Source organism: Carassius auratus, chromosome 7 (genome assembly GCF_003368295.1).
Source record: "Carassius auratus strain Wakin chromosome 7, ASM336829v1, whole genome shotgun sequence".
Taxonomy (NCBI): domain Eukaryota; kingdom Metazoa; phylum Chordata; class Actinopteri; order Cypriniformes; family Cyprinidae; genus Carassius; species Carassius auratus.
In genome coordinates, this window is record NC_039249.1 from 3,257,301 (window position 1) to 3,276,097 (window position 18,797).

The following is an 18,797-nucleotide window of genomic DNA, read 5'->3' on the forward strand; positions in this document are numbered from 1 at the left end:
TAGTGTATGGAACCCTACTCATCTAGACTACTGTGCTGTGAAATTATATTAAATAAACATGTACATTTTCATATATAATGGTTTTATCCAAATTCGATTTGAGGACCATCACTAGCACAAAAGACAACATGTTTTACCTGAAGACAAACTATTAAATCTTGATAGATGGCACACTCCATCACTCCCCAAGGGGACGTTCAGAATTAACTAATCATTTCACAGATAATTCCCTTCAGACTTTTCTAGAAAAACCCAACTACAGTCTCTACTCTTACCTTAATCACGGCAGGCTCTGAAATGACCGTCTCGGGCTTCAACATCTCCACTACCGGCTCTGGTATCACAGCCTTCTTCATGCACGTCATCTTGAAGCCATACACAACGTCCCAGAATGCAATGCGGTCACTGTGTTTCTGAGTGTCCCCCACCGCCGCCAGGCTGATATTGCAGCGGTCTGGATAGACTGAGAAGAAAGATGATACATGAAAGTGAGTAAAAGACATAAACTGCACGGCTTACATATGATATATGTGCACAGTCAAACCAAGCCCTCATGAGTCAACACTTTAGATGACAAGAAGATTATTCATTCAACAGATAATTTCTTATCCAAAGTGACTCGTAGCACATATTTTACTACAGTCATCTGGAATTGAGATCCTAAATTGCACCTTCTGGGGTTTGAACCCAAAACCTTTGGCTTACCAGGCCACAACTTCAACCTCTAAGCCATGTCACATCCATTAAAAGATTTATGTGCAGCTTTTCAGATCTCCGTTCGCAGTGGTTCGCTCATATGATCTAGACATATCTGGGTTATACTGCTCCCAGGGATGCTGGTTTGAGTCCATTAAACTGGAAATGACTCCAATTAAATGTCCTACATTTATAAACTTTGACTGCATATTAACGGGTTGTCATTAAATATAGCAGCTCTGAATGTTTGCACAAACTTACTGCCATTAATCAAAGGAGGAAAAACTTCCACAACTATATAGAAACAGCAGTCTGTATGCACCACAGTTATGACAAGGCATAAGGAATATTAATGCAATAATCAAAACTCTTTACACACGAGTAAAATGGTAAACAGGAACAGTAAATGTGTTACAAATACACAGATCAAAAGCCAAGCAAACCAAAGACTATTTCCATTAAAGCTGAATCAGGATAACATAACTAAAAACTAAAAATGTGACTAGTTTTTACAAAAATTGTGGTTTTATGTAATTGAAAGCTAAAGCATAACAGACGGCTGGTCACTGTGTGGGCGTATTAGACCTCATCCTTTACACAAATGTGCAATAATGAGCACATCTATCATGAAATGGTAAAGCACAGCCTTGACGGTCTCTTTCAGTAATGTTTCAGTCATTTCCAGCACTAGTAAATGTCCCTGTGTGATAATGGTAATGGTTACCATGCACATGCTTCTGGCAAAAAAAAAAAAATCTAAATTCAGCTGATGGTCATAATCGTAAAAACTCTGCATTCATCAGTTCTTAATGTCTGTTGTGTTTGGCCATCAGACACTAACTCAAAGCGGCTGTGCATTTATTTCACATTCCAGGAGAAAGCAGACGTCACTAATATATATATATATACTAAAATAGGAGATCATGAAAAGTGCAAATCCTAGTTTTCCCTTTTTAATAAGTTAAAAACTAAAATATTTAGTGTTACAATTACCAAGAACTCCTCCGATACTCACATGGTTGGTTTGAGTATCAGAGGAGATCAGGGTAATTGTAACACTAAATATTTTCAATTACAAACAAGCTACAGTATGTATGAGGTAATGTTCTCTCTGTGCTTGAGATAAAGAAGTGATTGCATCAATGACAAATGGTTGTAGCACTAGTTTAGAAAAATCTTTGAAGTAGTTATTTTATCTAGATTAAGATTTAACAGCCAAGCAATTTATTTAAATAAAGAGAGTTTACCTCTTTTCAAAGAATTATAATTTAGGTTCCAACTAAATGCATAAATATTTCTGACAGCTAAAATAATTAGTATCATATAAAGGTATAACCAATATTAATTTGAAAATATGCATTACAAATGTACCTTTGAATTTAATTTTGAGTGAAAAATCTTAAAGTGACTTACCTGGTTAAATAAGCTAAAAAATAAATATCTATTTAAACAAAGCTAAAAACAATAAAGTATTATTTTGAAATGAAATTAATACTTTTATTCAGTAATGGATGCACAAAATAGACCAAAGTGACGGTAATTACTTTTTTAATTCTATTTCAAATAAATCTTTTTCTTTTGCAATTTTTTTTCTTTGTCAAAGAATGCTGAAAATACATTTTCACAAAAATATTGTGAAATAAAAAACTGATCTAAAATGTTTCTTAAGCAGTAAATTAGCATATTAAAATGATTTCGGAAGGATCATGTGACACTGAAGAGTAATTACTGGAGTAATAATGCTGAAAATTCAGCTTTGCATCACAGGAATAAATACATTTTTTAATTTTATTAAAATTGAAAACAGTTATTTTAAATAATAATAATATTTTGCAATATTACTGTTATTACTGTATTTTTGATCAAAGAAATGCAGCCTCGTGATCACATTTTAGGTTTCAAAAACAAAAAGAACATACTGATTAAAATAATAATTTTTTGAAATGTTTTGTGAAATGTGACATTTTATATCTGTTGATATTACATAATAGAAAACTTTCTTGTTATTGTTCAGCAGTGATACCTATAAAAAAAAAAACAGCTATTTCCAGACAGTACCATTAACTCTGTCCAAGACAAGTTTTAAGATACAGAAATCCATGCTGGGCAATATTTCACCAACTTTGTCTGACCTTTAATCAAGGGTTAAGGGTGCACATTCACTCTTGCCCACCTTAATAAAGTGTGTACCATCAAAATCTCGTCTCCCATGTGACAGGATCGTGACTGGTGAGTTATACCCCCCACCCTGTTCCTTAAAGCATTCGCTGTGTGTCACGTAGGGTGAAAAACCACACACACACACGCACCTGGAGTGGATTTGTCACCTCATTTTCTCTGATTAGTAGAGCTATGAGTGATTGTCTTGGGAGATGCAGGTGAGCGCTGATTGGGTGCTACACGGGACTGTCCCGCACCTGAGCGGGGAGCGGAGGCTATAGAGAGAGAGAGAGAGAAGAGGGATGAGGGGGAGGCAGTGTCCCAAGATTCATAGCTTTGACATCTGCGTCCTTCTCGACTCGGTGCTCATGGCCCGTTTGTCAAGCACCTCCCTCCGGTTTCTCTTGAGGGCAGCCGTGAAGAAGAAGAGGGTAGTGGGAACAGGGGGTGGAAAATTAATAAAAATAACAGTGTTCATCGTCTGTTTGATTACGTCTTTAATTGATTTTTACCGTAAATTTCTGCCATATGTACATCAGTTTGAAATAGTCACCACTGATAAGCTACTACTAAATATATTGTAGAAACTTGATTTTCTGTCAAGCTGTTTTGCAACGTTTTGTATCGTGAAGCGCTATACAAATAAACTTGAATTGCAAAAAGGCGTCCAGTGATGAGAGAGAGAGAAAGTGTGAGCCATGTTTCAGGATGAAGAGAAAGGTTAATAATATGAGGTATAAAAGGAAAGATGAAAGAAGAGAGAGGGAAAAACGAGGTTATAGTGGCAGGGGTAAGTAATGTTGATCTGACACAGTGCAGAGCTGCCACATGATGGGTCATTATATCAATCTGCTTCACACCAGGTGTACATGGCTGCGGGCTTTCCGACTGAATGGAAAAATAGAAACGCACTGCCTCACTGGACGAGACAGTGCTGTTCAGCCTGTGCCTCTCAGTTTCTGGTTTTCCTAGCAGATTTAAAATGTTCAACATTTCTTTCCCTGGAAAAGTGTGGATGCCTCATCCTAGATACACCATATTTTTGAGCAATAAAATAACAATGTACCTCCCCCAATACAACATGCATGTATTAGGTATAAATAGTTTATGGCTGTGACATAAATAAAGCTTACTTCTTTTAAATAAGTGGCAATAGTTTTGAAAAGTCTTGAAGTAGTCGAAAAATTATGTTTATAATATTTAAAACTGCTGTCAAGAGTATTTCATAAAAATATTATATATATATATATATATATATATATATATATATATATATATATATAAATACAATACTGTTGTTAATGAAAATTACATTTAAAATTATAATGAAATAATCGAAATATTAGAGTAATGAAAACAACAGAAATTCTGCCATGATAGGGATAAATGACATGCTGTTTTCCATATGAATATTTAACAATATTAGTGTTTTACTGTATTTTGATCTATCTATCTATCTATCTATCTATCTATCTATCTATCTATCTATCTAGACAGTACAGAGTCAAAAGTTAATGATCTTTAAAATACTTAAATTACTATCAAGTTACACTATATAAACTTTATATTTATTATTAAATAAAATATTGTTATTAATTAAAAATATATTGTATATTGTATTTTATGGTCTGATACACAAATGAATGACTACTATAGGCTACTTTTGAATAAAGGTCCAAATGACTAAAAAATGAAGCTTGCTCATTCACTAAATTTTTTTTTTAATTTTTTTTTAATACTTTTATTCAGCAAGAATGCAACAATAAAGCTATGTATACTATTACAAACGATTGATATATTTCAAATAAATACTTTCTACTGAAAAAATGCATCATGGTTTCAACAAAAATATCTGTGAAAACAGTTGTGCAACTGTACATAATAATAATAAGAAATGTATTTTGAGCAGCAAATAAGCTTAATAGAATGATTTCTGAAGGATCATGTGACTTCAGACTGAAGTAAATACAATTTTAAAATAGAAAACAGCTATTTTAAATTGTAACAATAATATTTCACAGCTACGTATTTTTTTAATCTAAATACATACTACTTATGATCAATTATTTAGAGCTTGAATATAACTAGAACCTTTAAATTCCTTACATTTCCCAACTCTACCCATCCTCAATCCCATGATGCCTTAAAGATCATTAGAGAGTAGAATCTCCTGTTTCAGGATCCGTGACGTTATAATTCATCCAGTCAGCGTGTGCACAGTGCTGCGTACCACGAACCTCCTCAGCATCTGTTCACTTAAACCTCCACAGTGGACAAGAAAATGACGCAGAGCCACAAGACTCATGCAGAATATTTAATATCCACTTCCACTCTGTCCACAACCTTTGGCAGACTTTAGTTTCCCCGAACAATGAAAGAAAAACATTTTGATTTCTGGTATCTAGAAGGTGAGGGCCCAAGGACTGTTTAGTTATTCAGCACTTGGTTTATTTATGTTTTATTGACGCAAATCAATATGTAGTAAAAAGCACAGCACCATGCAGGGTGTGAGATAAGAGAGATAACACCTGGAAAACACACAGAGCATTATGCTGTAAACTACGCAAGTGTGAAAGGTATTTCTACAAAACTGTCGTGGTGAGACGACTTTTACAAATATACTGTAGAAGGCCTAATCTACACTGAATTATAGGCAGTTGAATAGATTCTAATAGATGAATAGATAATTTTTTAGCAATTGATTCCATACTGTCGACCGACAGACAGACAGACAGACAGACACAGACAGACACAGACAGACAGACACAGACAGACACAGACAGACAGACAGTTTTACAGTGTACAGTTTGTGATACTCTCCAAAACTGTGCTATAGGGTGATGCGGAGGAGACTAATTGCTGAATAGTCATCATTTTTGTTCTATTTGTGCACAAAAAGTATTCTTGTAGCTTTGTAAAATTAGGGTTGAACCACTGATGTCACATGGCTAATTTTAGCGATCTCCTTGCTATATTTCTGAGCCTTGATCATGGTAATATCCTTGCTTTCTATGGGAGGGTCAGAGGGCTCTCGAAAATACATAAAAAATATCTTAATTTGTGTTCCAAAGATGTATGGAGGTTTTACAGGCTTGGATCAACATGAGGGTGAGTAATTGATGACAGAATTTTCATTTTTGTGTGAACTATCCCTTTAAGGCATATTAACACGCCTCCATGTTTTCAATGGTCATAGTCAGGATAAAGGGGGAGGCAAAACAATGTTCAACACTACACCATTTTCATAATAACACCTCCTTAAAATGTCCCTGCAGGGGAAACAAACACACAAGTTGACTGATCTTTCATCATTTCGGCCAGCCCTGATTCAGTCTGTATGAAATCCTCCTATTAAAATAAATGAAGTCTGTTTGATAGACCTTGTAAATAAAAGAATACAGTGAAATGGGCTCACTGTATTCCATCAGTAAAAAAAACTATTGGTAGGTCTAGCCAAGGACCTCCCAGATACCCCTAAGCTCAGCATGAGAAGGTAAAAGGGCTGAAACATGAAGATGTGACTTACCCAAACCACCTTCTGTAAGGTATCGATCCCTGGCATACAGCACAGAGTCCAGCATTGACTCAAACAGCAGGAAGTAGCCCTAGAAAATGACAACATTGGGGGGAAAACTTTTTCATATTTAAAGATACATATAAAAGGACACAGATTGTGATTTTAACAGTAAAAGACTATGAAACCGTTACACTAAAAACCTGCTAACTGTTTAACAGTTTCTGTACTATATACGGTGAATAACTGTAAGAGATCTAACCTTACATTTAATTAAAATGCTTTATTTTATTATATTTAAATAAAATTATGTTAAAAGTACATCTTTTTGGAAGTAAAAAAGAACAAGTCATTGTATAATGACACTTCACATCACATTTATTTTATAGTTTTTTGTTTCTTATCAGATGTGTACATTTGGGTTCTAGCTTACATTTGATGTTAAATTAATGTTTATTTAAATTAATGTATTATTTTAGCATCATGGGTGTCACCATGATGATGTTTACCATCTCAGCTTGTGGAAAAGCTGCTTCTGATGATACATTGTCATTTTTTGCTGTAAGCAGTGGTACAAAGCAGATGGTTGGTATATTAGCATACAATCAATTAATGATATGTGTGGAATTTGTATTTATTTATTTACTGTAAATGTAAGTTAAATCTGTAAAACCTGAAATGTTGCTACCATATTTTTTATCGTACATTTCTGGTATTTTACCTTAAATGTCAGTTTTTTTTGTTTGTTTGTTTGTTTGTTTTGTATTTTTTAAACAATTTTACATGTTCTCATTTCAATAACAAATAATGTTCGATGGGATAAAATTGTGATTTTATTTTATTTGTTTTATGCTAAAATTAAATATGAAAATAGGATAGAAACAAGCTCTTTTAACTAGGCACAGTTATCAACTACCTAGAACAGACTATCAACCCCCCATGACCTTCTGCATGAGCAAACTCCAATTGCAATATCTTTCAAAAATGTTTCAAGACTAATATTTGGCATTTTCAAACATGCATCCACAAACACAACCAAACCGATATCAAACACAAAACCTCCGGATTTATGAGACCTTCAGACTGCACCCTGTTAAAACCTATGCATGGTCACCCATAGTCCCATTTCACTGCACTGACCCCTCACTGACACTGGTTTTGCATGAGTAGTTTACACGTAACCTCCTGAATTATTCTATTACCGCTCAACTGCAGCTTGACTGCATCTCACTGGCCTCAATTTGGACAGCAGCACAGACGGCCATGAGTGAAACAAGGCTGCTTTATGCTAACTCAGAGTAATCTAAAACAGAGGCACAATCAATTACAGAAGACAGACGTGATGGATGTACCTAGAATGAGGGGTAACATTCTTCATCAATGTGGTCTTCTGCTGTCTAGTTGGTGCAAAAGTTATATGGAAGTCTAAAAGCAAATAAGTACAACAAGATGTTCTTTATCACCAAAGTGTACATGTGGTCTTGCACAATGTGTATCTTAGTGTGGAAATGACAGCTCTCATGTGCACAAAACACTTTCCTTTAGAAATTAAAAATAATAATATTTCAATATACAACAAAGGCATGCTCTCATGATGTTTTATTGATAAGTCTGTTGCTGTAAAAGGTCACATAGGCACTTCTGTGCTCATAGAACCCTCAAAAGCCACACTGTGACAGCGACTCATACTGGTTCTCTCTGGGCCATTTTTAAACAGACTTAGCATCAGAGTGATGGCTAAGCTTCTCCATGGTGTAATTTAGAACCCAATTTCACAGGCGGCTGCCTCCACTGCAGTGTGAGAGAGAGACAGAGAGCGAGACAAAGAGAGAAAGAGAGAGAAGAGTGTGTGTGTGTGTGGGGGGGGGGGGGTAAGGGGGGATGTTGTGTGTGAGTGACGTGACATTCAGCCGAGTATGGTGACCCATACTCAGAATTCGTGCTCTGCATTTAAACCATCCAAAGTGCACACACACAGAGCAGTGAACACACACACAATGTGAACACACACCTGGAGCAGTGGGCAGCCATTTATGCTGCGGCGCCTGGGGAGCAGTTGGGGGTTCAGTGCCTTGCTCAAGGGCACCTAAGTCATGGTATTACCGGCCCGAGATTCGAACCCACAACCCTAGGGTTAGGAGTCAAACTCTCTAACCACCAGGCCACGACTCCCCACACTACCATTCAAAATATTAGGGCAAGATTTTTTTTATAAATTGATACTTTTATTCAACAAAGAATACATTAAATTATTAAAATGACAGTATTTAAAAATACTTTTTTACTATTTTTTTATTTTGAACTTTCAGTTACACTTTATTTCGATAGTCCACTTTAGACATTCTACTGACTATAAGTAACTTTGTAACTACGTGTCAACTACATATCAACTAAATCTCAGAAATTTGAAACTACATGTCTAATAACTCTCACAGTAGACTGTTAGGGTAGGTTTAGGGTTAGTGTTAGGAGTAGGTTTAGGCTTAGTATAAGTTGACAACAAGTTGACAAAGAAAGTGTTAGAAGATATTAAGCAGACAGTCTACTAATACTCTACTAACTGATGTTGACATGTAGTTGCAAATTTACTTACTGCTAGTAGAATGTCTAAAGTGGACAATAAAATATTTAAGCAGAACAAAAACATTGTTTTCAACACTGATAATACGGATCCCCTTCAGGAACTTGAGCTGTGTCGAGAATCGCTTTGGGAATGCCCTGCTTGACAGCTTTCTGAAACATGTGTAAAATTAGTCCAATGGAGCAGCGAGACATAATGAGTGGGGTGACGTGAGCACCAGGAAGTATAAAAGCGCATCCGGCGGAGCGCAAGTTAGCTTCTGATCTTCATTAGCGCTTAGTGTACTGTATATCTCAGTGTTATTTACTGTTGTCTGTCTGTCTACAAGCACAAATTTGTCCCGTGTTACCAAAGAAATGGCCAGAGGCCGTTCAATGGCAGCTTTAGTGGCCACAGAACGGCATCTGTGGTTGAATCTGTCCGAAATGTAAGATAACGGACAGATTCTTCCTCCTAGACGCCCCGCTTTAGCCATCTGGCCTTTTCAGCAATGCAGTCAACACTGTCGTCAATAGGTCTCAGGAGGCAACAAAGCAAGCAGCAGTGTTCCAACATATCCTGCTTTGTTGCTCCCAGGCCTATGGGGCTGCTGAGTGGGAGTAGCCCCAGCCATCAAGCTCCTCATACCGCCAGTCTCAAAAGCAGAGCATTGCAATCTGCACCCCTCCACAGAAAGATCAGGGGTTTGGGCGACGCTGTCAGTCGGGGTCTTCTAGTCTGAAAACAGATCTGTGGACCATTATTTCATCTAAGAGGACCTTGGCTAAATGGTCCTGAGGACACCATCATCAGGTCCCTGAGGGCAGCCCCACCATAGGAAAGGATAACACCTCAGTATATGGTGCCCATTCCTCCTCAGTGCCCTCACGGAGGCTCTTTGTTACACTTGCCACTCTCGGTGCTTCAGGGCTCAGTGAGCTCCGACGTGTAAAATTCCCAGCTGCCACCTGGCAACAGTAACACGGAAGAGAACAAGAAGTAGATACGCTCTTGAAGAAGGGGGTCATAGAAAGTGTTCTGCCTCTCACAAGGGTGTCCGTGTTCTACATACGTTACTTCATCTTTTCGAAAAAAGGGGTTGTGTCCGATCTATGATCTCCATCTTTTAAACCCCACTATTAAACGGCTTCAGTTCCATTGCTTCAGTTCAGAACAGAGAACCACTTATTTAGGTATGGTGTAGGATTCTACCATGATGCAGAGACATTTGTGTCCTGCTAGAATTGAGTCAATCCTCATGACAGTCAAGAGAGTAAGAGAAGACCAGTCACTCACTGTCAAACAGTTTCAGAGGCTGTTGGGTTTGATGGCAGCAGCATCCAACGTGATACATTTTGGCCTGCTGTGCAGAGGACCCTTGTAATGATGGCTCATTTTCCCCCAAGGGGAATCCGCTTTGCATGAAGAAGGTCACATGGTGATGCTTACGTCCCTTGCAAATGTGGAAGAATCTCATTTGGCACATACCTGGAGATGCTGGCCATGTTTCAAGCATTGACACACTTCCTTCCAGACCTGGAGGCATCATGTGCTTGTCCACACAGAAAATACATTGGTGGTCTCCTACATCAAATGGCTGGAGGGTCTGCATTCAGAAATACCCCGGAAATGGATCTATTTGCATCACAGGAAACAACACACTGTCTGCTCTGGTTCTCCCTCACACTTCCAGCTACACTGGCACTGGATGCCATGGTGCAGATGTGGCTGAGGCTTTGACTGTATGCTTTTCCCCCAATCGTTCTGCTCCCGGGAGTTCTAGAGAGAGTATGCTGGGAAGGGCTCCACCTGTTGCTAGAAGACCCATTCTGGCTGGCCAGAGAATGGTTCTTGGACCTGGTGTCCCTCCTTGATGGCTCTCCACTGGAGATTCCGATCAGGAGGGACCTCCCCTCTCAGGCGGGGGGCTCCATTCTTCAACCCCGCCCGGAGTTGTGGAAGTTGCGGGTGTGGCCCCTGAGGGGGCACAGCCCCTAACATCTAGTATCTCAACTGAGGGTGTTGAGACTATACTCCAGTCCAGAGCTCCCACCACTAGGAAACAGTATGCCTTGAAGTGGAAGCTTTTCACTTCATGGTGTGGACAGCAACTGCAAGACACAGTCAACTGCCCAATTGGTACAGTTCTTGAGTTTCTGCAGAAGCAATTCTCCGCAGGGTTATCTCCCTCCACTTTGAAGGTATACGATGACAGCCTTTGCTGCTTACCATGCACTTCTGGGTGGCCAATCATTGGGAAGACACCCACTTATCACTTGTTTCCTTTATGGCATTTTGAGGCTGAGGCCAGTACAGCGCACTAAGGTGCCCTCGTGTGACCTGGCTCCTTTGAACACATAGATTAAGTTTCAGTCAAGTTTCTCACACTCAAGACTATCTTTCTCCTTGCTATTTCCTCACTTAAAAGGATCTGGGATCTTCAGACACTTTCTGTTTCTGGGTTTGCTCCAGACATGGTTAGGGCATTCCTTTACCCGAGGGTCGGGTATGTCCTTAAGGTACCCACTTCTTCGCCAGGGCCCATAGCTCTTCAGGCTTTCCCTCCTCCATTCTAGGAAGTAGGCCAAGAAAAGTTTAATCTGCTCTGTCCAGTTAGAGCACTGGATGCTTACACACAGAGCTGCCCAGTGGCATAAGGCAGATCAGCTGTTTATTTGCCAAAGAAAGGATCTCCAGTGACCAAGGAGACTAGGAGTAGGTGGGTGGTCAAGGTCATCTTACTAGCCTATGAGTCCTCTGGCATCCCATCACCTATGGGGGTCAGAGCACACTTGACCAGGAGTATGGCAATCTCCAAGGCTTTCAATTTGAGTGTGGCATTGCAGGACATTTGTGCTGCAGTGAGCTGGTCCTCTCCACAGACTTTTGTCCACTTCTATAACCTAGACCTGGAATCTACCCCAGGTTCCCAAGTTCTCTCTTCGTGATGTGAACAGGAGATATACACACACAGGCAGGTATTTGGTAGTATGCTGCAGTGTATTCTTATTCCCAAAACTATTCTCAATGCAGCTTGAGTTCCTGAAGGGGAACGTCTCTAGGTTATGTATGTAACCATGGTTCCCAGAGGGAACAAGATGCTGCCTCCCTTTGCCATAACCCTTGCATGCTACTTCATCAAATATAACTTGTGCTCTGCCGGGTGTGCTTTTATACTTCCTGGTGCTTAAATCACAACGCTTGTGACGTCTCGCTGCTCCATTGGACTGATTTTACACGTGCTTCAGAACGCTGTGACACAGGAGCGTTTCCAAAGTGATTTCGGAAGACCAGAAGAATTACTCTGGAAATTTACATTTAAATAATACAAATAGAAAATGGTAATTTGTTTTTACTACAGTACTGTTTCAAATTAATGTGTATTTATTTGTTATTTAAAAAAAAAAAAATACTAACCAAATTTTTTTACAATATGTCTGTCTGTCTCTCGATCCATGTATCTATTTATCTATGGTATCTATCTATCTATCTATCCATCTATCTATCTATCTATCTATCTATCTATCTATCTATCTATCTATCTATCTAATTCCAAACAACAAGAATAAGTTGCTATATGTAACTGTATTAAAGCTGTAAGGGAAAATATTTTTGATTACACTTTAATTTAAGGTGTCCTTGTTACAGTCTAATTATACAGTATATTTAAGTACTGAGTGATATGAATTAACTACATGTATATGTTAATATCAATCAACTATATATGTTAAGGTTAGATTTTGGCTTACTTGCATGTAATTTTGCATAATTTATTGTTATTATAATAACAAGTACATGCAACTTGTAACAAGAACACTTTATACAGTACCCGTATAGCATTAGTACTTGCTTTACCACTACTCATTAAATAAAAGTAGCTTGTAAATGGAAAAGCTACAATGTTTTGAATACAGATTCTATTATAGCATTGAAAATAGTGAAGATTTTCTGCTTTTAGCTAGTAGCACCCCAACACTGCTCTGCAATCCTAAAATTAAGTAATTTTTCTTTTCTCCCACCAAGCATTTAAACATTTATTAGTAAGGAAAGAATTAATCTGTGCAATCACCAGCCTTTTTCATGGTGCTTGGATCCATTGTTTCCCATTATTGTTTCCTGAAAAATAGCCTAAACACTTTTTCTGAAACACATTTTTTAAAGAAATACTTTTATAAGCTGGCATCCCACAACTTCTAGTCCCACAAGAAAAGTGTGCACAGCTAGGTAAATCCCACAGAGAGAAGATCCAATAACACACACTGGTGGTAAAAAGAGTCATTGCGACATTAATGGCTGAATGTGGCCAAAATGCAGATCGATTCATTAAGCCATGTGGAGCTGGGGCAGAAATACATGAATGCAACTAATAAAGTGCTAATGAAAATTGGACAGCAGCATTCATGCACATTAAACAAATCACCCCATAAACACACACAAATACATGAATGCTACTTTTTTCCATTTAGATTTGGAACAGAGAATTCTATATGATATGTAGTATAATTGCGGTTCACATAACAATAAATTAAATGTGAGGACTCAGATGGCTTGTGCAAAAAAGGCGATTCTCAATAAAAAAAAAAGACAAACAATCAAATGTTGAAACACAGGTCAATTAAGTCAAGAGTCTGTTTTAGATCATGCTGCTGTAATCTGTTTCTTGTGAACATCAGAGAATAGTGTTTGTCTGGCCCAGAGTGGCCATCTCTGCTCCATAAACACCTGGCATCAGCACGATTCAACGTCTGCCAACGTCATGAGCATTCAATAAACAATCCTCTCAATTAAAGTACAACAACATCAATCCAACTCCCAGGGGCTTTGTAATCTAGCTCGCACTCACTCAATCCCACAAATCCAAAGCAAAACACTTAACACATAAATGGTTCAAACTACGCAGTATAATGAATTTAATGTCTGAATACCCAACTAATCACTTCATAGTGTAATATACAGTAAATAAATACAAATGGCTTAATAATTACTCCTGCTGTTTTTAATCTTTACAAAACAATGGGACAGATGAGGAGAGACATTACAGGAAATAATGTAACCATATCACTTAATCAAATATAGATAAAATATTTTATATTTTAATATGTTAATTAGATTTATTTTTTTATTTTTTTAAAAAACCTTATCATCAGTTAGAACAATGTTGTTTTGCTGCTTTAATATTTTTGTGGAAACTTTGATACTTTTTTAGGACTGTTTTATCAATAGAAACTACTTTTTTAGCTTTAATCCCATAAAAAAAATGTTCTTATTAAATGGCACTGTCCCTTAAAGATCATGCTAGAGTAAGGACAGGAAATCTGTGTGCATTCAGCAGAAAATAATCAGTTAACATCACTGCTTGATACATGCATCATGTATAACATGAAAATAATAATAAAGCCTGAATTCCACTATTTGTGAATCGCTAATTAGTACCAAAGTGTGCAATAAAAAAAAAAAGGTTTCTTCCTCTTCATCTAAAGAAAAAAGTAAAGGCAAACATAAAGATGTTTGATGTAAAGATGTTAAAGTTGTGTGTGGGCAACCATTAAAAGACATTAAGAAAAATGACCGTAACATTACACTAAACGCTATTGTTAATAAAGCATAGTTTGTGAAATAAATCAAAACACTAGGGGGAAAACTGTTTGCTCTGTGTGGATCAAGTGTGAAAGAGCCTGATTAGCATATGAATACAGACGAGTAGTAAATGTATCATATTGTACAGGCATATTCAAATGAGGCAAGCCCCATGTTTCCATGATTCATTTTAGAGGGACAATAGATGCTTGAAAGCTTCATTGTCAGTCGGTGACAGATCCAGGTAAGCACTGTGGGAAACACAAGTTAAAAATATCATGGTGCAACATAGAAGAAAATGGAAACCATGTTGGAGTCTAAATCTGGGAATATCAGGAAACGAACAATCCATTTGCTAAAAGAGCGAGTTTCTTTCCAATTGACCTCAACACAACATTAATATCTCTGTGCTTAATTCATATTGTTTAAACAACAAGTGTACCTGACTACTTCAGAGTGTGTGTGTGTATGTTTGTTGGTTTGTTTGTGTGTGTGTGGCAGGCAGGCAGCTGTAGGCTGTGAATGGATGTAAGTGATTGCAGCTGTCCTCTTTTGCGACAGGTAAGACTGCTATCGAGAGATAATGAGGCCCAAGATGGGATCTGCCATTTATTCAACTTGACCATCACCACACACAGCAGCTCATCGCTTCCCAAATGTGCTAAATATCAAAACATACTTCAAATCGAGCTCAAGTTGAAAGTTCAACCCGCTATGTTAATTTCGAAGGACCAAACCAGATTAATGGGGACATAGAGGTGCTGGTCATATAATTAGAATATCATCAAAAAGTAGATTTATTTCACTAATTCCATTCAAAAAGTGAAACATGTATATTATATTCATTCATTACACACAGACTGACATATTTCTTTTAATTTTGATGATTATAACTGCCAAATTCAGTATCTCAGAAAATTAGGCTTAAAGGCTTAAAACTTTTTTAGAAATCTTGGCCAACTTAAAAGTATAAAAATGAAAAGTATGAGCATGTACAGTACTCAATACTTAGTTGGGGCTCCTTTTGCCTGAATTACTGCACCAATGATAGCATTGTATCCCACTGTCTTTCATTGTATGAACAAAAAAACTAACTTTTATTTTTTTCCCATTTCTGCCACTGAATATATGAAAAAAGGTAATTTACATCTCACAACTATGTATTTTATTTTTTTCAGAATTGTGAGATTTACCTCACAATTGCAAGTTATAAAGTCCAGTTCTGAGAAGAAAAGAATACTGATATGTTCTCAGAATTGCGAGTTTATATCACACAATTCTGAAAAAGTCAGAATTGCGAGATGTAAAGTCAAAATTGCTAGAAAAAAAGTCAGAATTGTGGAGATAAAATACAAAAACTGCAATTACCATTTCAATTTTTTATTCAGTGGCGGAAACAGGGCTCCCATACTTATTTTCCTCTGAGGAAAGAAAGAATAATGGTCTGGAATAACATGAAGGTGAGTAAATGAAAACAGAATTTTCATTTTTGACCAGGGTTTGTATTAATCATTACCATGACTTCCACACGACTTCTTACAGGGACAATCCTCCTGGAGCAGTCTGTGGTTAAGTGCCTTCCTCAAGGGCGCAGTGGTGATAGCTCAAAGCCTGCCCCCTGAGAGGTTAAAACCTGCAACCTTTAGTTCTCCAGCCCTGATCTTTAACCAATAGGCTTATGCCAGAGAATTCAGAGCATCTACACAAGACCTTTTTCTGCATCACTATATGCCCAATGTAAAGTGATCAATAACCTGCTAAAGAATCAAATAATTGTAAGAAGTGTTAAAATATCTCAGTGTCATCCACCTTGTTTTTTTTTTTTTTAATTGTGATGAACATGATGAAATTGGCTAAATCTAAATTCATTAAATCTTCAAGCAGAGTAGAGGTTGTACAAATGTTTTGAAGTAACAAATTCAAATTTATTGCTACTATCAGTGCCCTAGAGTAATTTATCTTTTCAGTAGATATTTACCTCTAAATATCCAAAAAGAACCATTGATTATGTGAGAAGACCTGTTGTTTATTTGAAATGAATATTTGAAGGAAAAAAAAAAAAGATTGGTTAGAAGACAAAGCCTTGAAAAGACTATTAAAAACTATTTAACACATTCACTAAAAGTGAACAGCAAACTATCACTATCAAGCCATATATGAGTAAGGAAATGAAAAAATAAACATTGACATGAAGTTTAGTTTAAGTTTTTCTACTTCTACTCGTGTTTCTTTTTCATATACTTCATTTTTATTAATTTTATTTCCATTTAAATTTTTCAATTTCAACATCAGATGAGAAATATTACTTTGGCAACTAATTAAAATTTATTTTTTGTTTTCAATCAACGTACTTTACATGTTTTTTTTTCATATTTTAGTCAACGATAACGACACTGCTTGAAATATAGTGAAGAAGTCATGGACTATTTCTATGATGCTTTTAATGGTGCTATTTTAGAGTCAGACAGCCCTGGTTCCCATTAAGGTTCATTGAATGAAAAAAAAAAAGAACAATTATGAAAAAATAATTTATTCCACAGAATAGAAAAAATAATATGGGGTTGGAATTAGAAATAACGACAGATTTGTAGTTTTTGGGTAAACTATCTCTCAAAGGCCATATACACCAGCAGACAATCGTAAAGCAGATAACTGTTTTATTAAATTATTTCAAGAGCTGCAAAACATCCGATCCAGCATCCTCACGCTTCTTAGGTGTAACCCCGCCAGAACTGAAAGACATAGCATATGATGTGATGGATCATCCTGTGACAAGCTTTATTTAGCCTTCTCCTAATTCACTTCTCCTCTCCTCCACCTAGCCAGTGGCAGAAACCATCCCTCTCTTTCTTTTTGCCCCTCTAATCTAATCCAGTCTGTTTGTTTTGCTGGGTGTTAAAGTACAGATCAATTGTGTGAGTTATGAAATGACATTACAGCGGCCCAGACCCGTCTCTCCCTGCCAGATGACATCTCGTCCTTCTGAAAATTACCCCCTCTGATTTATCGATTCTTTCTGCCTCTCGTTCTTGCACTTACAAGTACACATCCAAACTCAAGCCATCTGAAAAGTAGAACAGCCAACCTCCTGGGAGAAACTTTTCCGACAGTTTCTTCGGACTATATATGCACCAATGCGAGTTTACAAGACACTATGGCATTTATTAACTGTAACATTTAATTCATGGTAATTGACACTCTGTTTGATGATGAATAAAGGCAAGCATGTGAAAGCAAAAGATGCTAACTTGATTGCGCATGACACTGTCACATTCAATACTGCAAGCACACATGCATTCTCAGTATTGCCATAGAGGCGTCAGCATCTTTATGGTTACAATTATTTATGATCAGCTTCCTCTTTCCGGTTATGGCGAAGCAACAGTTTAAAGAAAATCTCACTGACTTGTTGAATGTTTAAAATCAGCTACCTTAAACACACATGTGGTACACATCTGGGGGGGAAAATAGCTCCTTTGCAGGGTTTTTACAGTTAACTTAAAAAAAAAAAAAAAAAAGTTCTTTAAATAAAAAATTATATAAAAAAAAAACATGTTTTCACAAATGTTCAAGGCAAAATTTTACATTATCATTTAACATAAAAAAAAATGAAAATACAAACAAAATAAATTATAAAAACGACAAAAACATAGAACAAAATTACTAAGATGTTAAAAAATTAAAATAAAAAAATAGAAAAACCAATTCAAAATATTAATAAAAAATAATATAATATATAATATATATATATATACATATATATATATATATATATATATATATATATATATATATATATATATATATAGCAGCCAGGTGCTAAATTCAAAACATAATTCTAAGAAAGTTCAAGTTGTATAAACCATTATAAACTAATATATATATATAGTAAGTTTAACACTATTATTAAGGCGAGGTCAGAAGTTTTTTTTTTTTTCTCAACAAATTTAGCATTTTCACTGCAAAAATCAACAATTTCATAAAATTGTAAATTTTTGTAAAAACTAAAAATATTAGAGTGCATTTTACAAGAAAACACAATTCAGTTTTTCTACTTCAAAATTTTATGTTTAATAAATTAACATTTATTTGTGAACTGTATTCCTTTACTATTTCTGAGTGAAGACTGGTTCCAACTAAATCCTTCACCAGTTTTTTCAATGCTCATCTTGTTCTTTACTTTCACGGTCTGTTCTGGAAGCTTTCATGGATCAAAGTACAGCAATACTTTGCTCACGACCATTTGACCCAATTCAGCATCAAATCATTTTGGATTGACAAGCACTTCAA

At 36.5% G+C, this 18,797-nt stretch overlaps 1 protein-coding gene across 2 annotated transcripts in view; it reads right to left on the minus strand.

The window, feature by feature from the left end:
- The window catches only part of LOC113105541 (protein arginine N-methyltransferase 3-like), a 51,220-nt gene that overhangs the window by 20,531 nt on the left and 11,892 nt on the right, over positions 1-18,797 (minus strand). For both annotated transcript variants that reach the window (XM_026266648.1, XM_026266649.1), the window contains 2 exons: positions 6,383-6,461; positions 276-463 (listed from right to left, as the gene is read on the minus strand). In XM_026266648.1, the coding sequence (XP_026122433.1) occupies positions 276-463; positions 6,383-6,461 (267 nt within the window). The remainder of the gene's footprint in view (positions 1-275; positions 464-6,382; positions 6,462-18,797) is intronic.